General features: G+C 39.7%; 1 protein-coding gene across 1 annotated transcript in view; it reads left to right on the top strand.

The window, feature by feature from the left end:
* The window catches only part of TMX4 (thioredoxin related transmembrane protein 4), a 42,991-nt gene extending 20,872 nt beyond the window's left edge, over positions 1-22,119 (top strand). Inside the window, exons 4-8 of the mRNA XM_044263432.1 lie at positions 266-394; positions 2,879-2,924; positions 12,566-12,667; positions 16,691-16,754; positions 17,950-22,119. Coding sequence (XP_044119367.1) covers positions 266-394; positions 2,879-2,924; positions 12,566-12,667; positions 16,691-16,754; positions 17,950-18,314 — 706 coding nt within the window. The 3' untranslated portion in view covers positions 18,315-22,119. The remainder of the gene's footprint in view (positions 1-265; positions 395-2,878; positions 2,925-12,565; positions 12,668-16,690; positions 16,755-17,949) is intronic.
* Positions 22,120-27,456: the final 5,337 nt, after the last annotated feature.

The following is a 27,456-nucleotide window of genomic DNA, read 5'->3' as shown; positions in this document are numbered from 1 at the left end:
TGTAGATTAGACACTGCCAAGAACTTTGCTTATGGTCCTAAATTGTGCAGTGATAAAAATAAAATACGTAATGCCTGCCGTTTTGGAATTTCTAATCTGTAATAGATTAATGTTTATGCCTAACTATATATTTTTTCTTCAGTTGAGCCAAGTGAAAATTCAAAGTAAAGGTCACATGTAAAACTAATATTTGTTTTAATTTTTATTATCTGTAACACTTGTTATTTTAATGAATTTATTCTCCATTTGTTTTTCTAATTTATAGTGCAAAGGATGGGATATTCCGCCGTTACCGTGGCCCAGGAGTCTATGAAGACCTGCAAAATTATATCTTAGAGAAGAAATGGCAATCAGTGGAGCCTCTGACTGGCTGGAAATCCCCAGCTTCTTTGACGTAACTTATTATTTTTCTTATGACAAAGTATTATTTATAAAATGGGAGATATTAACTTAAACAGCCCATAGGCCTTGCAAGTCTATATTTTTCTTCATATTCAGTTCTGATTACCCAGACTGTACATGACCATGTTTGGCCAATGATGTGTTTCTGGTTTTATGACCCACATGTTTCAGCTAGTAGTTACTAGCTAGGAATTAGGTATCCAGATTCAGGTAGGTTACAAAAGCCTTTCCTCCAACTTTTGTACTAAGCCATATTAACTATTTTCTCTTTATAAAATATGATATTGAATAACATTTGCTATTCTTTCTTCTGTTTAAATTATTGATAAGATAGAAGAGTTAACTCTTTCTTGAATTATAGTTTATGAAGGAATTGCTCTTGTATTTATGTGGAAAATAAAACCTATGGTGTCTTTAGCTGCCAAGTGGAACACAGATGGAGGTAACTTTTGTCTGTGATGTCAAACTGTGTAATTATTGGTGAGGTAGATAAGGCCAAACCATACAAACTTTTTTAACAGTTGGTTTTAATTTAGAATGAATTGTCATAATTGTAGTTGTTTATATTAGTATATATAAGAATAGGGAATATCCCTGTTGAAATAGAATCAGCGTTTGCAATATTTAAGGAATAAATCATCCAGTAGCATTTGTGTAATAGCCAGGAAATCTAGAGCTTACTCTAAAAGCAGTGCCTGGGTGGCTCAGTCATTTAAGCATCTGCCTTGGCTTAGGTCATGATCCTGGGCTCCTGGGATCAAAATCTGTATCGGGCTCCCTGCTGGGTGGGGAGTCTGCTTCTCCCTCTGCCCCTCACCCTACTTGTGCTTTTCTTATCTTTCAGATAAATAGATAAAATCTTTAAAAAAAAAAAAAAAGCACCTCACCTCTGGTGTTTCATTTTACAAATATTTGAGCACTGGTTTTATGCCAAATGCTGCTCTGGGTGCTAGATATTCATCAATAAGCAAGACAGAGTTGGTCCCTCTGCTCTCTTTAGGTAAATTAAGACAGATTAAGGGAAAAAAAAAAACTAAGGATATAAAGAATCTTAATCTGGTTAACTACTGTTAAAAACAGACAAATCTTTAGTAAGGCAGGAGGCATGGGCCTCTATCAGATGAGAGTTGGAGCAGCAGAGAGAACTGAAGGAGAGAATGACCTAGCTGGGTAAAGAGGGTGGGGAGGAGTATTTCCAACAATGGGGATAGCACGGCTATAGGCCCCCACTGGGAAAGAGCTCATGGTACTGAAGAGCAGAAAGATGGGTAGCATTGAGCACAGAGAAAGGGACGGGGAGCAGTAAACACTAAGAACGAGAGGCAGGCAGGAGCAGGATCATACAGGTCTGCAGCCTTGGTTTGGAACTTGGATGTATCAGTGCATACAGTTAGAAGATGATTCTTAGGAGAGGTTGGAGAAGGCACCAATGGATGAGGTGAGACAATCAGAAGGCTGTTGCACTGTACCTGTTAAAGGTGTAGTGAGGAAGAAGAAACAGTAAGCACAGACTACTCTTTGGAGAAGTTTGTGAAGCTGGAGAGCCATGTGAGGTCCAAGGATGCACTTTTTAAAAGAAAGAGAAGGTAGAACATGTTTTCGTGCAGAAGAAAATGATCCCGCAGAAAGGAAGAAATTGCTAACGCAGGAAGAGGGATGGCAGAAAGAGCCAAGTCATTAACAAGACCAAAGGGATGGGATCCATGGCACAAGTGGAGGAATTAGGCTGTGGTTAGGGCAGATCTCCTTTCTCTGTCGTAACAGGAGGAGGCGGATCAGGTGTACACCAGGCTCAGATTTGGTGGTGGGAAGATAAGAGAGATCACATGGTGGCTTCTGATTTTGCAGTGATGTACAAGGAGTATTTGTTAGCTGAGCAGGCATGGGAAGGCAGGGAGGGTGTAGAAGGTCTGAAGAGAGGGAAAAGACGTGAGCTATCATCTCAGGTAGAGCCTAAAACAATACAGTATTGAGTGCTCCCTGAGTTTGTGACTGGAAAGGGAGAGCGATCAGCTGGTCATGTGGTTTTCCCCAGAGACATGCAGCTACCCAAGGTTGGGGTTTTTTGTCAGGTATGTACAATGGAGGGAGAAAGGGCCAGAGGGGTTGAATATTTATAACAGAGGAATTGAAATGAAGACTATGAATCTAAGCTTTATGTGAATGAAAGTGAATCCAGGAGAGAGGATAATATTACAAAAAGTGAAGGGGCAGATCCCTGTGACCTGAGGTTTTTTGGTTTTGGGGGGTTTCTTGTTTTGTTTTATTTTATTTTTTTGTTTGTTTGTTTTTAAAATAGTTTTCATGCCCAGCATGGAGCCCAACACAGAGCTTGAGCTCATAGCTGTGAGATTGAGACCTGAGCTGAGATCAAGATTCGGACACAACCAACTGAGCCACCTTGGCCTCCCTTGTTTTTTCATAATATACATCACCAGTGGTTCTCCTTCTCTTCATTTATTCATTTTTCTTTTAGGATGTCTGGAATGGCTGGTCTTTTTAGTGTCTCTAGCAAGATATGGGTGAGTAATCTTAAATATATTTTTTGTGACTATCTTTGCAGACAGGTTTTTAAAGAGTAAAAATGTAGCTTCTAAACAATAGGAAAGTAAACATTTACAAATACTTGTATAATGTCACTTTTCTTCTTAAGCCACACAACTGCTCTCATGTGGGGTCTCCAGTAGAATTGCGTCCCTGTGTAGAAGGGCATAAATTGGAACAAAGACCCATAACTACTGTATCAGTCATATTTTCTTGGATCAGTGGTGAGTTCCTTTATTAAAGCTGAAAGGGCTTATGTGGTTTAACTTCATCTTATTTTCCCATTGTTAGAATCTCCCTATCTAAACCTGAAAGTGATTCTGTGCACCAGGGATCTGCAAACTATAGCTTGGGGGCTGCTACCTGTTTTTATAAGTAAAGTTTTATTGGAACACAGCCATGTTCCTTCATTATCTATGATCTAAAACTGCCTTCATGCTACAGTGGTAGTGTTGAGTAGCTCTGACTGAGACCACGTGGCCCACAAGCCCAAGATATTTACTTTCTGGCCCTTTAAGAAGAAGTTTAAATGCCCCTGCTATAAGCAATTTTATCGTTTCACTGAGTCATTTCAGTGAGTTAGAACTGTTATTTAGGTTAAAAATGTTGAACAATTATATAATCTTGAATGTGTTACACAATCTTTTACTTCCCTTTATGTGTAGGGTGGGGTAAATTCTGCCAAATTTAACAAACTTGCTGTGGAATTAAATATATATCCTTAAAGCATTTCAAAAAGTCTTTAGAAGTGAGTCCTTATATTTGTCTTTTCAAGGCTATGATTCTAAGTCATGATGTCCTGCTTGGAACTTAATATTTAAGGAGTTCATGAAGACTCTTCTGTTTCTCATGCACATTGTTATATGTTTAGGGAAATTTAAGAATGGTCTTTTGGGTCCCAGTTTTTCAGTTATATTTTATTTTCTGCCTTGTAAGATGGAATACTAACTCCAGTATTTTTTAACAGAAGCTAGGTTTGTCACTTGGATTCAGTATTTCTTAAAGTTTGTTAACTGGTTTTTTTTTTTGGCATTTGTGTATGATATTACACAATATCTGGGATTTCCCCTCTCTCCAGATAGTATGAGTTTCATATTATTTCCTTCTACTGTTTTCTTAACACTGATAAGAAGTTTATTCAGGGCTTGAGAATTATGAATTGCCAATTGGGAATTGAGAGTAAGGATTTTGCCTTTTGCAATATGTTGACACTAAAGGTTGACAGAGTCATTTATTCTGATAGCCATCTGAGAACCTTGTAGCCTTATAATGTCTAATGCAACAGGGTGACCATTATAGGTGGATGTCAGGAATCCTTAGAGTAAGTTCTTAGCATGGAACCTATAATAAGTGCATGTCAAGAGATGAATTTGTATAGTGGTTTAAGAAGAGCTTAGATGGAAGTTGGTCGTAACTTTCATGCATTGTTAAAGAGGTATATTTTCAAATATTGTATCCGGGGAGAGAAATAATTGCTTTGACCTCATAGAATTTGGTATCTTGTGCCTTGATAAACAAGAGTTTGATAAGGAGTTACAGTTTTTCATTTTATCATGCAAATAATTACAATGTGTGGCACTGTCGCATCAAGGCCAGGAGTGGGTGTTTTATCTTTATACGCACAGTGCGCCAGCCGTGGGCAGCATGCAGATTCTGTGTGTATGCATCAGACTGCAAAGAAAAGGCAATTTGGAGAATAGAATATGAACCATCTCTGAATAACCAATGAAGATGTTCTTCCTTTTGTTTTTTTTAAGATTTTATTTATTTATTTGAGAGAGAGTGAGTGAGAGAGAAAGGAGAACCTGAACGGGTTAGTGGGGAGAGACAGTGGGAAGAGAGAAGTAGACTCCCCACTGGACAGGGACAAGACTCAGGCCTTGATCCCAGTACCTTGGGATCATGACCTAAGCCAAGGGCAGATGCTTAGCCAACTGAGCCACCCAGATGCCCCAATAAAGATGTTCTTTTTAGTGATTGAAAAGTAGAATATATATGATGTTTATATACATATGTATACTTAGAATGTCTTTGCAGACATCTAAACGGGAACCAAAGAAGATAGTTTTTTTTTTTTTTTTTTTTTAAGATTTCATTTATTTATTTGACACAGAGAGATCACAAGTAGGCAGACAGGCAGGCAGAGAGAGAGGGGGAAGCAGGCTCCCTGCTGAGCAGAGAGCTTGATGTGGGACTCAATCCCAGGACCCTGAGATCATGACCTGAGCTGAAGGCAGAGGCTTAACCAACTGAGCCACCCAGGTGCCCCCAAAAGAAGATAGTTTTAGAGGATAAATTGTTAAATGTGAAACACAAACAATTAGATTTTACATTCTATTGAGTCAGTTTTATCTAGTATTAATACCATATTTTTTCCTTTTCGGTCAGTTTTTGCATGGAATGTTTTTCCACTTTCAACCTTTTCATTCTTGTTATGTTATAAATGAGTCTTGTAAAATGCATATAGTAAGAAGTAATTCTTTTAAATGATAAATTTAGTCCATTTATATCTATTGGCCTTAGTAGTGTATTTGCCCTAACTGTGGGTTGTGTGTGTGTGTAGCAGGGAGTAATATGACTAAAGGAACATAAGTGGTAGCTTAGTAGATTATTTTGATCTCTCCATGTGTGTGTATTCATAACCTTAAAAAACTGTGAGAGAAATCTGATATCACCCTCTGTATCAGCATCTAGCTTCTCCAAGCCTCTTGACAACTTTTGTAGTTTCTTCTTTTCTTAGCAACAAGTTTCCAAGCTTCCATGAAATCTCTGGGAAGGGCTCTCACAACCTGTTTCTATAATCTAGATCTTGTCCTCTTACTCACAGGGAATGTGATTTCCAGCCTGGTGAGAACCAATCCTCGGTTGTCTGTCAGGTTTCCACTTCAACTTCGAGGTGCAGTCTTGCCTCATTGCATCTAAAGAACCACTTACGGAGCAAGTCCTCCTAGCTGACTACCCAGCTCACTCAGCGTATTTAGCCAGCCCTTCTCGCTTGTCCAGGATTCTTCATCAATGCTGAATGTATCATTGTGGGGAAAATAATCTGTTTGTAACTCATGTCTAAACAATATAAAACTCCAGTGCAACCATATTAACAGTGAACAAAAGAAACATAGCATGTGGTGAGAGAGAGAGAGGGAAAGAACATGGCTAGAACCAAATGAGTGTAAGGTCTCCAAGAGAGAAGGTCCAAAGAGCCAAACAAGAAAGAGGGAAAGACACAGAGTGGCTAATGGCAGTGAGGCAAGGTTACTGATGACCATCCACAATCTCTGTTATCCCACTGTGATGTTGTGGATTCATAAACAGACAGAAGTCAGTGTTTCTTCAGCAACAGCATCCCCTGGTTGGGTGGCTGGTTAGGCATAATACATCTATAGGGAAAATTGCATGCTATTAAGTGGGGGGAAAGGTAACAAAGCAGTGTTTGTAATGTTATGTTTGTGTGGTATTTTCATGTGTTTACGGGAAAGTGCCTGGAAGGAGATTAATCAGATGTCAACAATAGCTATCTCTGATACTGAAATTATGGCTATAGCTAAATCTCTCTTTTTTTTTTTTAAAGATTTTATTTATTTATTTGACAGAGAGAGATCACAAGTAGGCAGAGAGGCAGGCAGAGAGAGAGAGGAGGAAGCAGGCTCCCTGCGGAGCAGAGAGCCCGATGCGGGACTCGATCCCAGGACCCTGAGATCATGACCTGAGCCGAAGGCAGCAGCTTAACCCACTGAGCCACCCAGGCGCCCTATAGCTAAATCTCTTATCTTTGTCTGTATTAATTTTTTTTTTCTGTAATGAAAAAGATAAAGTAAAAACAAGAGTAGTATCTATAAGATGAGCCTACTGAACTAGTCCTTAAAGTCCTTGAGTTTCTGCTGTAGGAGTAAAGCCAGCTTGCTGGGTCTGGCATTCTGGAAATAAGAGCTTGTCCTCAGGATGTCAGAATTGCTTGGTGAGGAGACACCCACACAGCTGAGTTCCCATGAACTCAGGGGTTTTGTTGTATTTTGCATTTGGCTTCCTTAACTCTACACCAACCTCCCATATGTTCTTGCTTGACTAAATTCTTGAGGTGAAGAAGTTCCTAGTACTGTGTTACAAGCCAGATCCTGCAAGCTTCCTGCTGTCACCTGGAATCCAAGTGATCCTTAGTAGGTAATTTGTACCACAATGTGGGGGAAGGGTAGATAATCTCATATGTTCTATCCAGCACTAAAATTCAGATTGTCTTTCCAATCCAGTTGTGATAGTATTCACTGATGTGTTTTACTTTTTATATAAACTTGTAGAAATCACTGCCACTTTAGCTCTAACACCCATCCTCATATATAGTCTTGACATTTGCCTACCTCATAAGAGTCACTGGTGGCTGGAAGACAGCTCAAGGAGTTTCTCAAAGGTGGTGGACACCTTCTAGATATGGAATCAGCACTGATTTTATATTTATAGTAGAATATCAAATTTCTTTGAAATTCAGCTTAAAAGAAGTCACTCATCTTAATGAAAAATGTTAATGATCTAAAGGATAGTACAAGGTGAGGCGAATGCCACGAAAGCAGTGCACACATTGAACTTGGCGAGCACTGTCACTGAATCTGGTGCCACTGTCAGGGTTCAGAATCTTGGGGCTGACATGTTGTCTGTGGCCCCTGTTTGGAGAGACTTTCCAGCCTTTCTGTCTTCTCATCTTTTTTTCACAGTTGGCTACAATGGTGTAGGGAAGTGTTATCTTTCTCTCTTCCAGAGAGACAACTCATTATTCTCCACCTTTTGTGTGTATCTCTGAGCTCATGAGTTTTCCCTGCTGTAAACTGTTGTCACCAGAACATTTTGAGTGCTTAGCATAGAATCTGGCACCTAGTCAGTACTTGGCAACTGCTTCCTATTAGTTGTATCCATTAATCATCGTTGTCATCATTATTTTACTTTTTACCTTTCATTAGTCAATAAGGAATGCTTTCTCTTTTTGTTTATTTACTTTTTAAAATCCAGGCTGATAGCAGGATTAATGGCAGGTTGTACAATGTGTATTTTTGCTAACTAGGTTTAGCATCTGAATGCATTTCAGTATTATTTGATTTGGTGAATTTGTGCTGTTCACTGAGCTAATATAGTCTATAACTTCCCTCACCTCAGTGCCACTGTTCTTGTTCAAGGATGCAGACCATAAGGTAGGATGCATCCTTGCAGGGATAGTCTGTGTGGTGGAGAAGATTTAAGACTTTATAAATACCTCATCATGAGGATTTAATGACATGAGTGTTTAGACTGGAGAATAGCGAGAGTGTTTCTTTCAAAGTGGAATGCTTTTTAAAAAATTTCAATTCCAGTGTAATTAACAAACTGCTATATTATTTTCAAGTGTATAATATAGTAACTCCTCTTACTCAGTGCTCAGTATGAAAAGTGTACTCTTTTTTTTTTTTTAAGATTTTATTTATTTATTTGACAGAGAGAGACCACAAGTAGGCAGAGAGGCAGGCAGAGAGAGAGGAGGAAGCAGGTTCCCCGCTGAGCAGAGAGCCCGATGCAGGACTCGATCCCAGGACCCTGAGATCATGACCTGAGCCGAAGGCAGCGGCTTAACCCACTGAGCCACCCAGGCACCCTGAAAAGTGTACTCTTAATCCCCATGACTTATTCCACCCATACCCTCACCCAGCTCTGCTCTGTTAACCATTATTCTCTACAGTTAAGAATCTGCTCTTTGGTTTGTCTCTCTTTTTCTGTTTGTTTCGTTAAATTCTACATGAGTGAAATCATATATTTGTCTTTGATTAACTTATTTCACTTAGCATTATACACTCTAGATCCACCCACCTTGTTGCAAATGGCAAGATCTCCTTTTTTATGGCTAATAATCCATTGTGCATATATACCATATCTTCTTTATCCATTCCTCTGTTGATGAACACTAGGCTTCTTCCATAATTTGTCTATTGTCAATAATGCTGCAATAAACATAGGATTCATATATCTTTTCCAATTATTGTTTTCATATTCTTTGGATAATTACCCCATAGTGAAATTACTGGATCACATGGTAATTCCATTTTTAAGTTTTTGAGGAACGTCCATAGTGTTTTCCAAGGTGGCTGCACCAGTGTGCATTCACACCGGCAGTGCACGAGAGTTCTTTTTTCTCCACATCCACACCAACACTTAACAAGAATATATTTTAAAGCTCCCCCAAAACGTTGTGTTTTAGATAGTGGCATCTCTCCTCTTACTGTCTTGAGTTTTTTTGCCCTGTAAAATGATCTAGAACCTTATTACAGTGAGATGGTGTACACCCACAGAATACCTCTCTTAATGCCTACAGGAGGCTGCAAAGTTGTGTCTTATTGCAAGTGTTGAAAGGGTAAAACATTGAAGATGAACTGGACCCTTGGCTATTACTAGAGAGAGTCTTTCTGAGCTGCTCCCACACAGGGAGGATATTTTGAGGATTCTGATTTGTGTTTGAAAGGGATATTGGATTTGTCCCCAAACTCCTCAGAGTATATTCTGTGACACTGGCGGGATTTAAATCCAAAAAGTTCTCTGTCATTTAGGGTCAGCCCAGCTCTGAATGAGACTATGAGGCACTGGGGTCCCTGAGTGAGTGCCCCTGGGCACCATTGAATCTGACCTTCAGTAGTTCCATCCCCAGAGGGAATACTGGGCTCCTTGGAGAGAGAAAGCTCTACCTCTGTCCATGGATGCTTTGGTCTTGCTCCATTCCTTAAATCCAACTGACCACCGGGTAGAATGTTCTTCTCATTTATTCTACTGTAATGGTGTTTTCATTTAGTCTCTCACTCAAATCTATATGTAGCCAAAAACTACCTCTATCTCCGTTATCTATTACAATGGTACTGTGTAAGTTGTCAGGCCCATTAGGTGATATTTTTGTGCGTTTTAAGGAAACAGAGTAAGATACTTCCCTATAATGAGCACATATAATTTTGAACAAGGATCAGTATTTTCCACAATTGAAAACTGTCACTTTGCTTGGCAGTTAAACAAAACACGGGAATCTAAAACTGAGTGAGATCAGTTTGAATCAGTTATTACTCAAAAACATATATACAACAAGACTTCACGTACCTAATGCCGCAAACCCCAACACTCTCAAAGGTGTTCTAAAACCACTGTGACTCTGACAAAGTAAACAGATAAAGATTTATGTCTGCAGTTGTGAAAACACAACTTGGTTAATGAGGCTTTGGTATTAACCAACAAAAAGACCACAAGATGGCAGGGTTTCTCTAAGAGGCTCACATAGATCTTTAAAGAGTACATTGATGTGAGAAAATTGAAGCGGAACTCAATACAGTAAGAGGATATTTTGAACCCACTCAGAAGTGTGTGACCCAGAATGCAACGATTCAAAGTCATATAAATTACTGAATTCCAGAAAATAACTTAGAAAATTTCTTATGGGTTACTTTAATCATTTATTTTGCAGAAAGAGTGTGAGACACTATGCAGGACTTAGAACAGGACGTTATTCATTCCAGCCATATGGATGGATATTATTTATAAAACAAGCTCCAGAATACACACCTCGATGGGTCAGCGCAAAGCCAGACTGGTTTTCTCTATTTTCTAATTCTTTGGCACATTTCAGAGTTTAATCCTGATGGTGGCACGGAGTCATCAAGAAAAGCATAAAATTATGTATACATAGAATTTTCTCAAGGTGGATACATGTATGCTACATTTTAGAACTTACACTGAACAGAATCTGAATGAAGCAGGCTTTTGATATCACAAATACCTCTTTTCTACTGGGCTGCAGAATGTTAGATTACTCTTAATAAATAATTGCCCCAGCTAAAGATAAAATGATGACCAATGCCATCAACAGAAGATGGATGAATGGATGATAGTTTTACGAATCATGAGTTGTTTGCATTTCCTATGAATAATTAAAGGATATGCTAGTATCTTTTTTTAATTCAATAAATATTTATTGAACACTTGGCATATATAAATATATAAAGTATTTGCTGAGTCTTTAGATCTATGTCTTTTACTGAATAAGAAATTGGAGAGAAGAGAGTTCAGATTATTCTAGACCATTAACAAACTTTTTTGTTTGTTGGCTTATCATTTGGAATTAAGCCAGAATAAAATACATTATTTAATCAAATTAACATTTATAAACTGGGAAACCAATGGGAGATACTTGAGTAATTTGGGTTTTGAGAAATATTAAATTGAAATAGAAACTAGGAGTCATTTTCATCCACCTCATCAGTTCTATGTAAGTCATTCTGTTATCTCTGCTTGTTGGTGGCACTTAGCTTGGAGCCATTTCATCATGGGCCCAGTAAATGCTTGGATTATAGTAAATGACTGGTTTTGGAGCTGTAAGTACCTAACACAGATGATCACTAAACCATCATGGTGAAGCATGGTTGCTGTAGGTCCATAATTCAAGTGGGCCTTCACTCCAGACTGGTAGGTTCATACCTGCATGAGTTAGCATGTAAACAATTTTCAGCAAAGATGGTATCTCTTCACTCATTTTTAAAGTATTTGACGGGAATAGTAAGCATGAAGGGATGTGGGCTGTACTCAAAGACTGATGGAATCTCATTCATTCCTAATGAATTAACTAGAAAGACTTTCTTCTGTTTAGTATATTTTCAGCTTTATGGTGATTTAGGCAAGTTATTGAGGATGGGTAGGGTAGAGAAATCATCTGATTAGGAAAAGGAAATATGGAGACATTTTGTTTTGTTTTATTATTATTTATTTATTTAAAGAGAGAAGGAGTGGGGGTGGAGGAGGGCAGAGGGAGAAGGAGAGAGAATCATAAGCAGGCTGCATGCCCATCACAGAGCCTGGCACAGGGCTCCATCTCACAGTCCTGAGATTGTGACCTAAGCCAAAATCAAGAGTCAGACACTTAACCTACTGAGTCATCCAGGCACCCCAGTGTGGAGACATTTTAAATGACTGATGTTCTGTAAGTAGTAATTTAGTTGCACTTAAAAATTAACAAAGGGTGGGGTGCCAGCGTGGCTCAGTCGTTTAAGCGGCTGCCTTTGGCTCAGGTCATGATCTGGGATGGAGCCCTGCATCCGGCTCCCTTCTCTACAGGAGGCCTGTTTCTCCCTCTCCCACTCCCTCTGCTTGTGTTCCCTTTCTCTCTGTGTCTCTCTCTGTCAAATAAATAAATCTTTTTTAAAAATTGACAAGAAGATCTTTAGAATCTTTTTTAAAATTTATTGTAAAATAAAATCTTTAAAAAGAAATTTGATTTTTTTTGTGGATGCCACATGATGAGTAAAAATTTAGGTATATGGAATTATTAGGGGAGAATGACCTAAAAGAATCTGTCATGATGAAAGAAGGGTCTAGAAAAACAATTCTGCCAGAGTTCTACCAGATCATAAACAAAGAAATATAACTCTTGATAGATATGACCTTCATTAGTACCCTCCAATTTTTAATGTTGTAAAATTTGACTTTTCCTTGAAGAATTACATAAATGCAGATGGGGTGAACTTTGTGGGAACTCCTACATGTAGAAACAGTTAGCAGACTTCAGCTCTAGCAAAGGAGGGAGATTCAAACATGTTTGGTAATAAATAAATATTTTATTTTTTCCTTCTGATTACAGCATCTTCACAAGTATTTCACAGTGACCCTTGGAATTCCTGCTTGGTGTTCTTACGTCTTTTTCGTCATGGCTACCTTGATTTTTGGCCTTTTCTTGGGTCTGGTAAGAAATAATGCCATTTTTTCTCTTTCTTTAAAACCACATGGGTTTTATGCAAAACTAGAAAGCAGTCAAGAAAGAAAAGGTGCATAAACAAGTATCATTTTGTGTATGATCTAAAGTTACTTTTTTGATACTACTTTCAGTGGTAATTTGAGAAAAATGGAAAGTTCATTAAATTATTATCTCCTAATACTAACCTAAAATATTGTGAAAATGTGTGCTGCCTAGTCAGTTTCCAAGGCAACCAAGTCAGCTGTGATTTCACACATTGCTTCCTTGATTGGAACACTGTGGTGATGAGGCCAAATCTGTGAATTTGTTCCTTGAGAGAACAAGGTGATTTTTTCTTGCTCATATCCCGCAACTGAACCTTTAATCCTGACCTGCTGCTTATACATACAGTCTGGTTATCCTAAGGTGGATTTTGTGAGATAAGGTACATAAAAAATACAGTCCTTATTATGAGAAAAAAAACATAAGATGCAAAGCACATTACCACGTCTTCTTTAAGTATGAAAATTAGTACCTAGTAGGTATTTGCATTTTCTCCATAGATGTTTTGGGTAAGAATTAAAATCATGAATTTGTTTATTTAACTACATAAGCAACTGTAAGAGTTTTGGCAATGTTTTACTCTTTTACATAATTTTTAATCTTTCTTTTTATCCATACTTGATCAATATGATCAAGTTTTAAACTCTAATTAAGGAGTTCTTAAAAACCATTGTGCTATATATTAATCACAAACCCCTAAATATTGTATGATAGGAATAATTGATGATTACTAAAAATTTATATAAAAGTACAGACGTTGAAGTTAGATTATCTTCAAGTCTATCCTTACATTGTATAATGCATTTCAGCTTTTTAGTAAGTCCTTCTTAAAAATAAGCTTAAAATGTTAGCAATAGCTTTTATGTGTGTGTGTGTGTGTGTGTGTATGTATAGCTATATATTGATATATAACTTGTTATGACAAAGCTGTACTTCAAGAAGCCAAGGAGGCTTGATTTTATTTTGCTGCAAACATGCTTACTTCATGCTATGGCTTATATCTGAGTGCTGGCGTTAACTCCACAGGTGGGACTGGAACTCAAGATATGTCATTCATTAGGTCACATTAATCTTATTTCTAACCAATGTGACCCTGATGGTCTGGCCTAAAAGGATTTGACTTTGGATGTAAATCTGACTGGATATAAATATGCTTCTTTCATCTACTGTCTGGTGCTAGATTTTTCTAGCAGTGTATTTTAGAGCCCATGAATATGAGGCTTTTGAAGGGGGAACACCATGAAATCCTGGGTCATTCTCAGTTGGAGTTGTAGAAAATGTAGGTTGTGTGTTAATCTATTGAAAGACCACTGGAAAGTCTTCTCAGCATCAAGAGTTTTTGAATTTTATCTTTGAGGTTAACTTTAAGTTCAAGAAATCAGGTCAGGCCTATGTCCTAAGTTCATTCAGAAACTTTGATTTAAATAATCAGTCCAGAAAGGTTGTTAAGATTTGGCCTGAAGAAAGAAGAGAGTTGATTCTAGACTATTCAAGTGATTAAAGGATATAGGATATAGATTTAACTTCCTTAAAGGAAGTTGGGAGGAGAGCTTTCTTTAACAAAAGGATAATGATTTCAAAGCAGTAAGAGTCAATACATTTTCTGGTAATCCATTTCCATAAAATACCAAACATATATCTCTGATTCCTTTTCTACAACTGTAATATATATTTTTAAAAGTGCACAACAGCTAGAATTTTAGCCTTCAGGAAGGTCTGCAGCTGTGCCTTCTGTGCTCTGTGGCACCTTTGCCATTAACTGAAGGCTGAAAGCAGAGCCCAGGTGTGCAATCGTATGGAGCTTGGTCCTGGTGTCCCTGGAAGTTCTTCTCTCTGAATCTTTCTAGAGTTTAACTTACACAGTGGCCAGCAGGAGCATGGTATTTTCCATAGAGGAGTGATTTCCTGATCAAATTACTGTTTCCCATAAGCCTAACTATTCTGTTTCCTACTTTTTCCTAATTTTAAAAAGATGAGAAATCAAAACAAGGCTGCTAGTTTGGATTTTTGTTTGTTTTCTTGATTGAACCTCGTTACGACTAAAATATGTTACTAAATGTTATTTTGCACCTGTGAACAAAGTTCTCAACCTCTAATTCTATATACTATCTTACTCTAGTGCAGTTTTGTTTGTTTGTTTGTTTTGTTTTTGTTTTTTTCAGTTCTGAGCCATCTGTAAACTTGGTATTTGCTGAGGATCCTGCCAAACTTCTGGGGGTGGGGCCTGGTGCACCCAGTTGCACCTCTCCTGGCAGGGCTCAGTGGAAGCTCCTACCCTTTGCTCCATGGGACTTTTGTTCCCTGAAGGCTGTTCACGCCACTTTAGGGGATGAAAAAAAAGCAACAAATGGCAGCTCCCTGATCTCCAGCCCCCAGGCTGAAAGATCACTGCCCCTTCTCTTCAGTGCACCCTCAGGGAAAGGCAGTCAATCCCTTTTGTGTGCGCCAGACTCCTGGACTCCTAGGGTGCTTGCCCCTACAGACCCTCCCGGTAGGGAGGAGTGTCCCTCCCACCCCCTTTCCCCCAGGCCTGGCCACTGCTTTGGAGCATTTGCCTTATGGCTCGGGCCCACAGTGCTCCTCCCTGGGGAAGGAGCCAGATCTCGCAGGAGTTGTCACTTGCTTGGACCCCTTCTTGGTGAGTGGTCCCCTGATGGTCAATTTGGTGTAGCTTAGAAGAGCTGGCAGCTGGGTACCCACTCTGGACCATGCCCATGGCCTTAAAAGCTGCCTCCTTCAAGTGGCCATTCTTGAGCCTTCCCAAACCTAGAACTGATTGTTGTATCTGTATCTTGTGAATATCTGTCAAAGTGCTTTATTCATTTTTTCTTATGGAATTCATGTTCCATATTGCTTTATAATTAAATCGCCATTTTTCCTTTTTTTTTTTTTTTTTTAACTTCTCCCTGCAGAAGTTGACATGATACCTGGAACCTAATGAACCAAATTTTGAGTAAAAAATCAATATACAGATGGTAATAATTCTGAACACAAAGTAGGGTACTCATCTGATGTTTATGAAGTTGAATCAAAAGTACTATGACTTCTTTAGGTTCTTTAACATTTTAAAGCACCTTTTAAAACACTAATGTATGAAGTAGTAGTAGTATTTTAAAACCCTGCAATTATTCAAAGTAAAGGCACAGTCCTGGAGTTAGCTAGGTACAAGAAGTGGATTGCCCTTCTAAACAGGCAGCTTCTCTCTGGGTGGATGTTTGTGTTGTGGGGTGCTGTAGGGGAAGGTGTGAAGAATGACTGCAGCTTATTCCCAGTCAGAGAACTGTGCCCTTTTTGACACAATCTGTAGCCTCATCACCGTGGCCCATGCCAGTCCAGGCGTGGAACAGAGATTGGGCGGAACCTGCCTCCAAGGAGCTTGTAGTTTACAAACGGAGAGGGATGCTTATAGCAAGTAGAAAGTGAGTCATGCTGCAGTAAGGTTGAAGACGAAGCCAAGGCAATCACTGTCTAAAATAGGGTTTAGTTCATATCATCAATGACTTTTCTCACAATTTATTTCTGCAGAAATTTCTTATGGTACTCTTAAGAATTCTAGCCCCTGACATCATCTTTTATTCAGTCAGTGGTTACCGATGGGTGAGAGGCAGCCATATGCAGACTAATTTTGTTTGGCCAGAGCAGTGTTTTTTTAAAAGGCCATTTTAGGCTTGGCTGAGAGTATCTATTTTCTTATACCTGTTTGATATACCTATTTTTAATGGGCCCTCTATAGACATTTGACTTTGTGACCCCTGACTCCTGTTATATATTCATAATATTTTCCTACATTGTTTCATTTAAAAAATAGAAGATTCTTAATTGTATCCATGTCTTTTTTAAGGACTTTTGACCAACTGCTAATTAATTGTCTGTGAATGTCTGGTGAAAGAACCAAGGCCTACATTTGAGGTTCTTTACATTTGAGGTAATAAATATCTAGTGACTATAAAACCACATTTTCCCCTCCAGGTCCTGGTGGTAATATCAGAATGTTTCTATCTACCATTTCCAAAGCATTTATCTGAACACACTGGTAAGTATGACAAACTCATGTGATAGAGTATTTTTGGAATTCTGTGGTGTACCCTTTTGTGCTCAAAGAGATACTAGATTCTTCCCCCGTAATTCAGTAGGTATCCAAACAATCACCACTACCAAATTCTTTGAAATGTATTCTCTACATCAGATTTGAACAAAAGTTCTTTTTTTTTTTTTCTTCCTTAAATTAGGGAATACTTCATTTTGGTAATTGTTTTTTTCCCTTTAAGTGTATGCCCTTCATCAGCTAGTTGATACCTTTTCCTTCATTCAAACTGGAATGAAGGAGGGGAATTCATATTTTTTGAGTCTCAACTGTGTACCATTAACTCTCCTAAGTCCTGTAAGAACAGTCTTCCCAAATCCTTGCACTACCCCACACCATTTGTGGAACTCAAGAGCCTTGGGTTGGCATGCTTTTATTCCTAGTTTTGAGACTTTGCGTGAAGACTTTTTTTATGAGACTTTATAATTGTTGCATTTTATGTGGGAGTTTAAATAAACTTCTGTTTCTTTTGAGTTCTTGAAGTTGTGAAGGCTTGGAGGCTTTCATAGATAATTAGAAAATATATTATGTTTAGAATTCTTAAAAATCACAGAAATCCAGTTTAAAGTAACTTAGGAAAAAAAGGAAAATTTATTAACTCACATAATTGCAAGATCCAGGAATGTTCTGGCTTCAAGCACAGCCCAAGGGATGTTGGGTTTCCGCTTCTATGTGGCTGATTCAGGGGCTGTCAACAACCCTAACTCGCATATTATCAGCTGAACAAATCCTGTGGGAAGACAGAAGGCTTATCCCCTTGACTCTGGCTGAAAGCTCCTGGGAAGTCCTGTGATTGGCTTGACTTAAGTCACATTTCTCAACCAATCACCTGACTAGTGGGTGGGTCACAGAGTGTTCTGTAAGGTACCAAATATAAAGCATGAAGGAACCTTTGCCCTCTGTTCTCTAACAAAGTCAGCAGGGTCAGGGAAATCTCCAGACAGGATCAGGGAAGCCCCGGATGGAGGTAGGACACCATCAGCAGAGGTCCGTGCTGTGGGCTAGCACAGCTTCAGATTGGAGAAAACTGTCACATACCCCCCCCATACCCCCAAACCCGGCTTCATTTCACGACTAAACACCCTCGATGGCCTGCTGAGTGATCAGTTTATCGAGAGGACGTTCCCTTCTGTTCCCTCCACAGAGCAGACCCGGAAGTCAGAGGAGGCCCACAAAGCCGAACAGCCGCAGGACGCAGAGGAGGAAAAAGATGATTCGAATGAAGAAGAAAACAAGGACAGCCTTGTAGATGACGAAGAAGAAAAAGAAGACCTTGCTGATGAGGACGAAGTAGAGGAGGACGAGGAGGAGGACGGCTCGGTCGCCCTCGCGGACGAGGAGAGGAATGATGCGCAGGACCAGGGGCCCCTGAGGGAGGCCCAGGAGGAGGGCGAAGCTGAGCCTGAGGAAGACTTGCCTGAGCCGCCCGGCGCCGCCCACACTGAGGTGGCGGAAGACACACTGAGGCAGCGCAAAAGCCAGCACGCTGCTAAGGGACCACAGGTCTAATGACAGTATTTCCGAGCATTCAGACCGAAGGAGTAGGTCCGCTTCCCTCGGGTCTGCAGTGTAAATCAAATCCTTATTTTTTCCTGAATGAGCAAGCTTCTCTTAAAAAAGCGATCTCTAGTCATGTAGTCTCTGGCATTGAGCCTCGTGTAGGTTAATGAGAGCGTTTCAGGCATGACAATCAGGAAACAGAGAAACAAACCGGGTGTGGGGATCTGTCCGGGGACTTGGGATGCGCACACCTTCACGGGCTTGAGGCTAGAGAGTCCTGACCAGGGAAAGCACCCCGCAGGCGCCATTACAGAAAGCCAAGCACCACGACCATCCTCACAGCGCATGGGAGGGAGTTCTTGCAGAAGTCTTCTCTGCTAAGTATTTGTTTTTGTCAAACTGTAAGAGACATCAGCCACCGCGGTACGGAGACGCTTTTCCAGAGATAGAAACCGTGAGGGCCCTGGATATTATGGTAGAAGAGAGCTTGGACGCCATCCCAGCTCTCCGATCCTCCTTTGTTAGGATTTACTTCTTACCTTTAGTATTTACAACTTTCCCACCACGGGCCTGCAGGCGCCCCACGCTCTTCACAATACTTCCTCAGTGAGCGGCCTCCGGCAGCCGCCGCTTCCCATCAGCCGCCTTCATTCTGACTTGAGGGTTTACATAATCCAGAACCAAAGCCCACGGAGCCGTGACTGCCAAGCGTCTTGAATGAAATGTTGTAACCTTTGGAGATTCAAAAGGGAAGCAGGGATTTTACAGGAGAGATTTTTGTTGTTGTTTGCCAAAACGTAGTAATTTTTTTTTTTTTTTCCCCCAAAAGTTTCCTTTAGCAATATTCTTTTTGAAGCCAGAAGTGCCCTAAGTGTTGCCCAGGACAAGGTTGTCTTGTGAAGAGAACTTGAATACTTTGTTGTTTTGCTTCCATCTCAAGGGGTTCCCTGGCTCTTGAGCCACTTTAATATTAACTGCAAAACCATTTCTGGTTTTCTTTCAGTGATGTGCTTTTGGTGAAAGAATTAATGAAAGTGAATATCTGGAAATGAAAGATTTGGTTTCGTTTCCTTCTTCCTTAATCTTGTAAAGAATTTTATCCCTGTAAATCTCTCAATACTCAATCTACTAAAAGTACCCAAGGGGCCCGATTTCTTTTAAAGAATCCATCCATCTACTTCTGCCTTACCTGATTTATGTCTTAGAATAAATTCATAAAATTAGATTCCAAGCTTATGAAAGATGTCTAAAGTTGATCCTACACCCCTTGGGTCCAGACAGAAAAACAAGTAATACAGGTTTATGAAATTCAAAAAGTTTCTGTCATCTTTATAAAGAAATATGCAATATACTCCTGTCTGGCTGTTTTGATAACCCTTACCTTGTATTAACTTTGAACACAGGCTCCCTAGAGGAGGGGGAGGTGCTGAGACCCTCCACCCTCCAGTGGCTGAATGGGCCTGTTGCAAGCCTCACACAAAGGGAGTTTTTATTCTGACAGAGTCCAATTTTTAGAGATGGTTATTTTTCATCTTTCTAACTCAGTTACCTGACAGTCTCATCCCCCAGTACTATGAGGTTCATGAGGAGTCGCCAATAGTTTTTCTCTTCGCAGCAACAGCACCTTGAGTTTGAGGCCATCACAGAACTGACAGACTGGGAAAACCTTGACTTTGGCTCATTTCCTGCCCCTCCTGCCATGTACGTCTCTAACACATCCTCAGCCCAAGCACCATGGTTCTGATGGTGGCAGCTCCATCTCCCTGATCATGGAAAGCTTTTCTGGTTCATTGCTGAGCGGAGCCTGTGCTTCTGTCACTGGATTTCTTTCTCTTAAAATCAGCTGAAACAAAGTTTTCAAAGATCATTAAGTTCAAGTTCAGAGGTATGGAATAAAGTTTTCATAGTTTGGCTTTTCTGCATAATACCTCTCCCCTTTCCCACTCCTCATATTAAAAAAAAAAAAAAGTTTTTAAAGTGGAGTATTTGACCAAAAGGGAAGGAATGAAGAAATAAAATCTATTTTTGCTTTTTATGAACATAAGGCCAATTTTCTACTGGACCCCAAATAATTCCTAATTATACAACAAGAGAAATGTATGTTCTTTCTCAACAACACTTAAGAAAAAAATCGGAGGAAGAGGAGAAAACAGCTTAGAGAAGAAGATCCACTAAAAGTTGAAGCTTCTGTGGCTATAGGAACCATTTTTTTTTAATATCCTGGCAAAAAGTGGGGTTTTTACTAAATGGCTGGAAAAGTACACATCTAATTTAATTTCTTTTCACTTAAGGCCTGTAGGTTTGTTTCCAGTATTTACTGAATAAAAAACTACAGGGAAAAATGTCAACCTAAAATAATTTGAAATTAGATTAACATTCCAATAGGCTTTTATGGATTTTTTCCTGGAGATAATCTATTTAATCCAGAAGTCAAATGTGTGGAAACATGATTTTGATTAAAAAAATAAAAAATAATCATGCTTCCCTATGTTGCAATATCAGTTTTCTAATTATAGAAAAGTATTTTATGTAAATCAAAATTAGGAAAATTAAAAGTGACTATAGACTGTACTGGGGTGCAGTGTGTTTTGCGTGAGTAGTTGGAGCAGGGTTCTTTTCTCTGATGAGAGGGAAAATCTGAAACTTCTAGCTACCTTTTATTAGTTTCTTTTATCATTCATCTCTTGCTAGATCTGCTCTACCATCCCAGCTTGCTTAGAGATCTCCTATTGGAGCTATGGATAGGCAATCCCACTTCTTTCTTTTTCTTTGAAGTCTAAGCACTGAATGGGGTAACAGGCAGTACTCATTCACTTCACAGGTCCCCGAACCTCACCTCACGGGTGCACACTTACACCTTATCTGGTGTGTAAGGGCCCTGTTAGCACAGGCCTCTCTAACTACAAAAAGAAATCCAAACTAACTGTAATAAAAAGTAAACAAGCTTTAACCAGGTTGGCTTTTAGCAGGGGAGAAAGTCAAATTTTGACCTTTTTATGGCCCACATCCTGGTTGATAACTACAGCATTGCTACGTGATTTGAGGATATGTAAGTCTGCAGAGCCGGCATCCTGTAAGACCTTTGGGAAAGGATGAGAAAAAACGTCTTCAAAGGCGAGCACTTAGCCTTTATGTTTTTTTTTACAACCAAGTCTTTAAGAGTGGAGCCTGTATGCTGCTTTACAGGATGGCAAACATTAAAGAGCCCAAATATATGGAACAATAAGGTCCACCGAAGATTTCACTATAAAATGTTAAATTGGTACGAAGGGAGAGAAAGAAGGGAAAGATTGGTGCTTTCGCTAATGTGTATCAACTCATCTCTGTCCAGTTCAGTATTGAAGTGTTATTTCTGCCAGTATTAAAAGAGTGTAACAGACCCATCCTGTCAAATACAACATTTTGAAAAGTATTCATGTGAATCTTTTGTGCCAACAGAAAAGTTCCTTCTTGTTCAGCATCTTTACCTTGGTCTGATGTTTCAATCCTCTTCGGATCAGTTCTTCTTGAAAAACCAAATGATGATGAACCTTGATGGGGCAACCTTTTGAACAGCTTTTCTGAACCAGGATATTTGGTTAGAAGGCCTTTGGTGGTTTCAGACCCGCACATGGCCTTCAGATGGCTTCTTCTTGGTCAAGTTTTGTGGGAACTGTGCCCCTGCAAATGTGTGACTCAGATCATTTTCACATGTTTCTGATGTGGTTTCATTGTATTTGTTACTAAATAGCTTCTTTGTGCAAATGCAGTTTTTACACTAAAAATGCTGTTTATTTGTATTGTAATACATTATAAATTTGTTATTTATATTGTTTGTAATAGTCTTAATTATTTAGCTCAGTGATATTTAATTATTTTTCTCTTCATCCATGTGTTCTTTGCTTCCTCAGAGAGCATCTGCAGCATCTGGAATGGGGAATCAAAATACGAGTCTCGAGCAGTACACTGCTTGAATTACAAATCACCTTATCACAAAATTATATACAGTCTTTGATCATACATGTTTTTATTTTATTGTAAACTTCTGTTTGCATCCAAGCCTAATGATAGTGCTGAGTAAAATCAAAACAGTATATTGCTTTTCATAGAAGTATTTTCACGAAAGTCATTTGCCTAGGCAGTAAAAAAAAATACTGCTTTGTTAAAAAAAATAATTTTCATGTGCCTATCCTCTGTCCAATCTGTTTGCTCCCCCATCTTTCTTTTCCTCCCTCCCTCCCTCCCTTCTCTTTGACTTGATAAAATGCAAACCAGGTGCCTTTTAGTTGCTCCAGAAAGTGCTTCAAACCAAGAACAAATGCAAAGATCCAAGATCCTCTTTGTTATAGCCTTTGTGTTACCTATAGAAACTCAATGTCACTCACTTCTTAGGTTTCCTTCAGCCCTGAGGTCTGGAGGTGGTCAGGGCTGGTGCAGATGGCTAAGAATGCTGCTAATACTTCAAGACACTGGGACTTACCTGGTCTCCTAAGGCATTCAGAAGAATGGTCTGCACCTAATCCTTCCTATCACCATAGCGTTGGAAAGGCACAAAGGAGAGGAGCTGACTCTCTTAAACCCCCTATGGGACTGAACCATGGATATTGGATTTTCCACTTTTGAAAGATGGTAGAGGGAAGTGTAGTAAGAAGAAAATGACTAAACTTCCATACCACCCAGTCATTCCCTCAGACAGAATGGCTCAGTAGGCTCATTTGTCTATATAGAGAAGACTATCCATTATGCAGTGTCTCACCATAGGTGAACTTAGTCATGCATCCTTGGTGGGAACAAAACTTGCAGCTTTTGAAGTCAAAAACCCTGAATTGCAAACTGCAATCCCCTGCTTTGCCCCAATCTTGAAGACTCTGGAACATATTACAAAATAATAGGAATTCTTTCTTAGAACATGTGAATTTCTCAAGACTGATAGCTATCAGAGAGTCTGCGCTGTGTTAACAGACTCCCAAATCTCAGAGGCTTTAAGAACAAGAATTTTATTTCTGCTTCTCTTAGGTCAGGTTAGCCATCCCAAATAACAGTAGCTATGCTTTGTGCAGGTTTTTCTGGGACCCAAGTCAAGAGAGGCTTTGCTGTCTAACATGGTGGCTTCAAAGGCAGCTATGGCCATTTTCATCCCATCAGTCTGAAGGGAAGAGCATATGGAAGAGGTCTTCTGGGAGATTTCAAAGCCAGGCTTCCAAGAGGCACACACGCATTACTTCTTTTCTCATTCCTATAAAAGGACCTAGTCATAAAGTCATGGGGTCAAGCCTAACCAAAAGGGAGGCTCAGATATGTCATCTTGCCATGTGCTTAAGAAGAGAGAGATTAGAGAGCTGGCCTCTTTGCCACAGAGACTTTATTCTACCTACCTGTGTCACCTGCCTGTCTCACAAAGAGTAAGCAACCGAGAAATGTCAGCCACGTGAAAGTGCAGGTGGCAGGAGAGGGAGTGATGCACATGGCCCTGTGCTTTTTGGCTTCCTTCTGGACTTTGCTATATTTGATCCTCAAGATACCAGACTTTTCAAATGATGAATGGGGTGTTTCAGAGAGTTTATATTTTATTGGGGAAGATGGACATGAATAAGTGGGATAAGAATTACAAAGGGAGAAGTTAAGGGATCTATATGGGCTTATGCAAAAGGAACCTGATCTAGATGAGAGTTTAAGTGGTACATGGGACCAGGAAGCATGATGAGGGGTTGCTGAGGCAGAGATGGATTTGGCACCCCTCCAAGACATGCACACGTGGAAAGATAGGACCAACATTTATCTCAATGGGAGGTTCTTTGCTGAGCCATCTGGATAGATTCTGGGTTTCGGTTTTCCTTTTGTATGAGGGAGTGATAAACAGTTTCTTATTCCTTTACCAGGCTGATGATGTGACTCTCCAAGGAGTATAGCATTTCCAAGACTTACTTGACAAGCACTGTTGTAGAACAGAAAATTTGAAAACCCTCCCACTATAACAATTCAAAATGGTGGCTAAAATATAACTGACCTCTTTTTAAAGGCCGAGCTGACTGCAAAAGAAAGAATTCACAGTCACCCAAAGCCATGAGGTAAATAAAGTGACATGATAGGGGGACTGCCTCGGTGGGGGTGATGGTGGTGGCAGGGGACAGCTGCTGCCCTGGGTACCCATGGATTTTTCTGGCCACAGTGGTCTAGGATTAAGGTCTTGACCCTAACGAGGTTGGAAGTTGGAACTGAAACTTCATGAACTTCCCAGCTACATGCCCAGTGGGAACACAACAATCTCTTCTCTAGCACAGGGCCACTGCAATCAAGTTTATCCATCTCAACCTGGTCTATGTGTCCAAAACTAGACTTCCCTGAGAAAGCATAATCATGGGCCCAACACCTATTGAAGTTTGAATTTACACTAGTTTCATAGTCTCAAAAGTCCATAAACTGAGAGATTCTAATAAAAAGCCTATTGGGGAAAGGTGACATACTAGCAGAAGCGAGCATTAAACTAAGTGTTCTTAGAAACACCCTCAACCTGGCCTTAAGATTCTCATAGATGATGCCCACTTAAGATGAACTCACAATCCAAAATGACAAATTACACAAGGAAACTATTAATCAGCAGAATTAGATTTGCCCTAATCCTTGAAATCCTATCAGATAAAAACATTAAACTCTCACAAATGATTTAAAAAATAAAAAGAGGAACATAAAACACAAAAGAATAAGGTGCTTTTCCCCTCTCAGAATAATGTATTTTAGGGGCATTGAGTCAGTCATGCCTCTGACTCCTGGTTTTGATTCAGGCCATGATCTCAGGGTTGTGAGATCTAGCCCCCTGTCTGGCTCTGCGCTCAGCACTGAGTCTGCTTGAGATTTTCTCTCTCCCTCTCTTTCTGATCCTTCCCATGCTCTCTCTCTCTCTCTCTTTAAAATAAAGTCTCTAAAAAAAGAGAATAATGTATTTTAGGTTCATGTGTGCTGCATGTTTCAGTAGCTCAATCTTTTTTACTGGCATATCTCCTGTGAATATGTAACACATTTATCCATGTAAGGTGTTTCCCATTTTTGGCTGGCCCTTTGAATCTTCTGACTATGAGGCATTCCCAGAACTATTTTCTCATAATCTTTGGTAGAAATACTGGAGTGAATGTTAGAAATTTATTCCTTAGGATTTTCCAAGATTTGTTCTCATATCACTAGCAAGCAATGTGTATTACCCTTGTAAGGAGAAGATGCTTGAGAAAACAGATGTGGTGCAGGTCTCCCTGGGTTGAATTCTGGGTCCACTACTTGCCAGTGATGTGAACTTGAGCAAGTTACCTAACTTCTCTGTGCCCCATCTTTACAATGGGGTGATAAGGGACTTCCACATCCATTAATGAAGCTTTAGATAATTTTAAGCAACCCTCTTAAATAGGACAACTAGAAAAGCTACTCTAAAATATACGCACATACATATACATATATTTATTATATATTTTATATAGTTATATATACATATATATTTATATGTATGTTAAGATATTAATATATTATAAATTTTAGACACACACACACACACAGTGCTTGAAGGCATCAACGTTTATCAGATGGTGAAAGAGTACCATGCCAGAATCTAGGGGAGAATGAAAGGTCAAATTCCAGGCTGGTGTTCAGGGCTGCTTGTCTGGGGGGAATTTGTTGTTTCTAGGAGCAGGGGTAGAGAGTGTGCTGAGAGGCTGAGTGTTGCTTTTGACAACTTTGGCTGGCTGAGGGAACAGGGATTGGCTGAGGATGTGAGGGCCTATGAAACTCCTTGTTTGGGTTGGGTCTCTGAAAGAACTCACACCAAGAATAAGGATGAACCAGGAGTAGGCTGGCCCCACAGCTCAGCTGTGATCTGCCCAGCTCCTGAAAACAAGAGGAGGTGAACCTGGAAGCAAGTACTAATGCTGGGAGGAAGTAATTTGGTAATGATCGAATTCTTCTTAAGTTAACTGGGGGGTTCTCTTGCTCTTTTACTTTGCCGCAAGTTGTGATTCCATGATCTTAATAAATCTTGGGGCTTATATAGACTTGTCTTTGTGAATCATTGCATCCAAAAGACCATCATCTTGCAACCAAAAATCAACATTGATTTCCTTATTTTCCTTTCACTATCTGCTTCTTTTAAGCCCCAAAGCAATTCTTTACCCAAGTCAGCACTACCTGCCTCTTTATTCTTTATATATGCTATGGTATCCCCAAAATGTGGGCATTGATTGCTGCCTTTCCCTTTCCATTTCCCTTTTACCTACTACCTTTCCATTTTTCCCCTTTCTGGAGAAGGACCCTTCCTCCACAGATCCTTTCCAATTCAGTTAACCCATCTTGGCTCACAAGTTTCTTTCACTGTAAATTAGGCCACAGAGCTCTAGGAAAATAATAAATACCAAAATGACATTGCCAGAATTCTCCTTGATTGGGAGGAGAGGTGGGAGGGAGGCCGTGAATGCTCATGTGTCAAAAGAAATTGTGCCTATGTGCCTATTACACTTTCCATCTGCTGCCCCCAACTTCTCTAGTTTATTCTGGGCAGATCAAAATCCCTATCAGCTATCTCTGGCAGAAGGAACTGTCAGATTCAGCTGCCTCTGCCAAAATTAATCATTGTCCTTTCCACAAACACAGGAAGCAAAGAATGGGAAAACTCCCTGATGGCCAACATGTCAGATGTAGTATTTAACCATCCCCCACCCCTGAGAATCTCCCCTCCTCTCCTCCAGTTCCCCTTTCTCATGTAATGAAACGTTATTCCTCTAATAGACATCTTGAGGTAGAGACTGTCATGAGATGTTCCTCTTCTCCACAACAGAAGCAGATATTGGCTATGTATGGTCCTCTAAGTTTGACCAAGCATGCTAAGAGTGATCCCTACATGGACTCACCTGTGTTGGGTTCTTTCAAATCTTTCATCATAAGAAACCTACTTGCATTTTGCTGCCAAATCTGCAAGAAGAGCTGTATCTCAGGGTCCCTGATTAGGATTTGGATCCAATTAGCGCAAACATGGGAAGAATTGAATAAGATGGAGCATCCTTGCTATAACTTCTAGTATCCTGAATCTGCTCAATGCCTCTAGTGCCAGCCACATTAGGTGATCCTGAAAGTCATTACAATTCATTCTTTATCCTCCTCAACCTAGGTCTGCTTCACCAATAGCGAGAATTCATAA

This window comes from Neovison vison, chromosome 8, assembly GCF_020171115.1.
Source record: "Neovison vison isolate M4711 chromosome 8, ASM_NN_V1, whole genome shotgun sequence".
Lineage (NCBI taxonomy): Eukaryota > Metazoa > Chordata > Mammalia > Carnivora > Mustelidae > Neogale > Neogale vison.
Note: the sequence above shows the minus strand (reverse complement) of the source record. Positions and strands in the feature narration are given on the sequence as shown.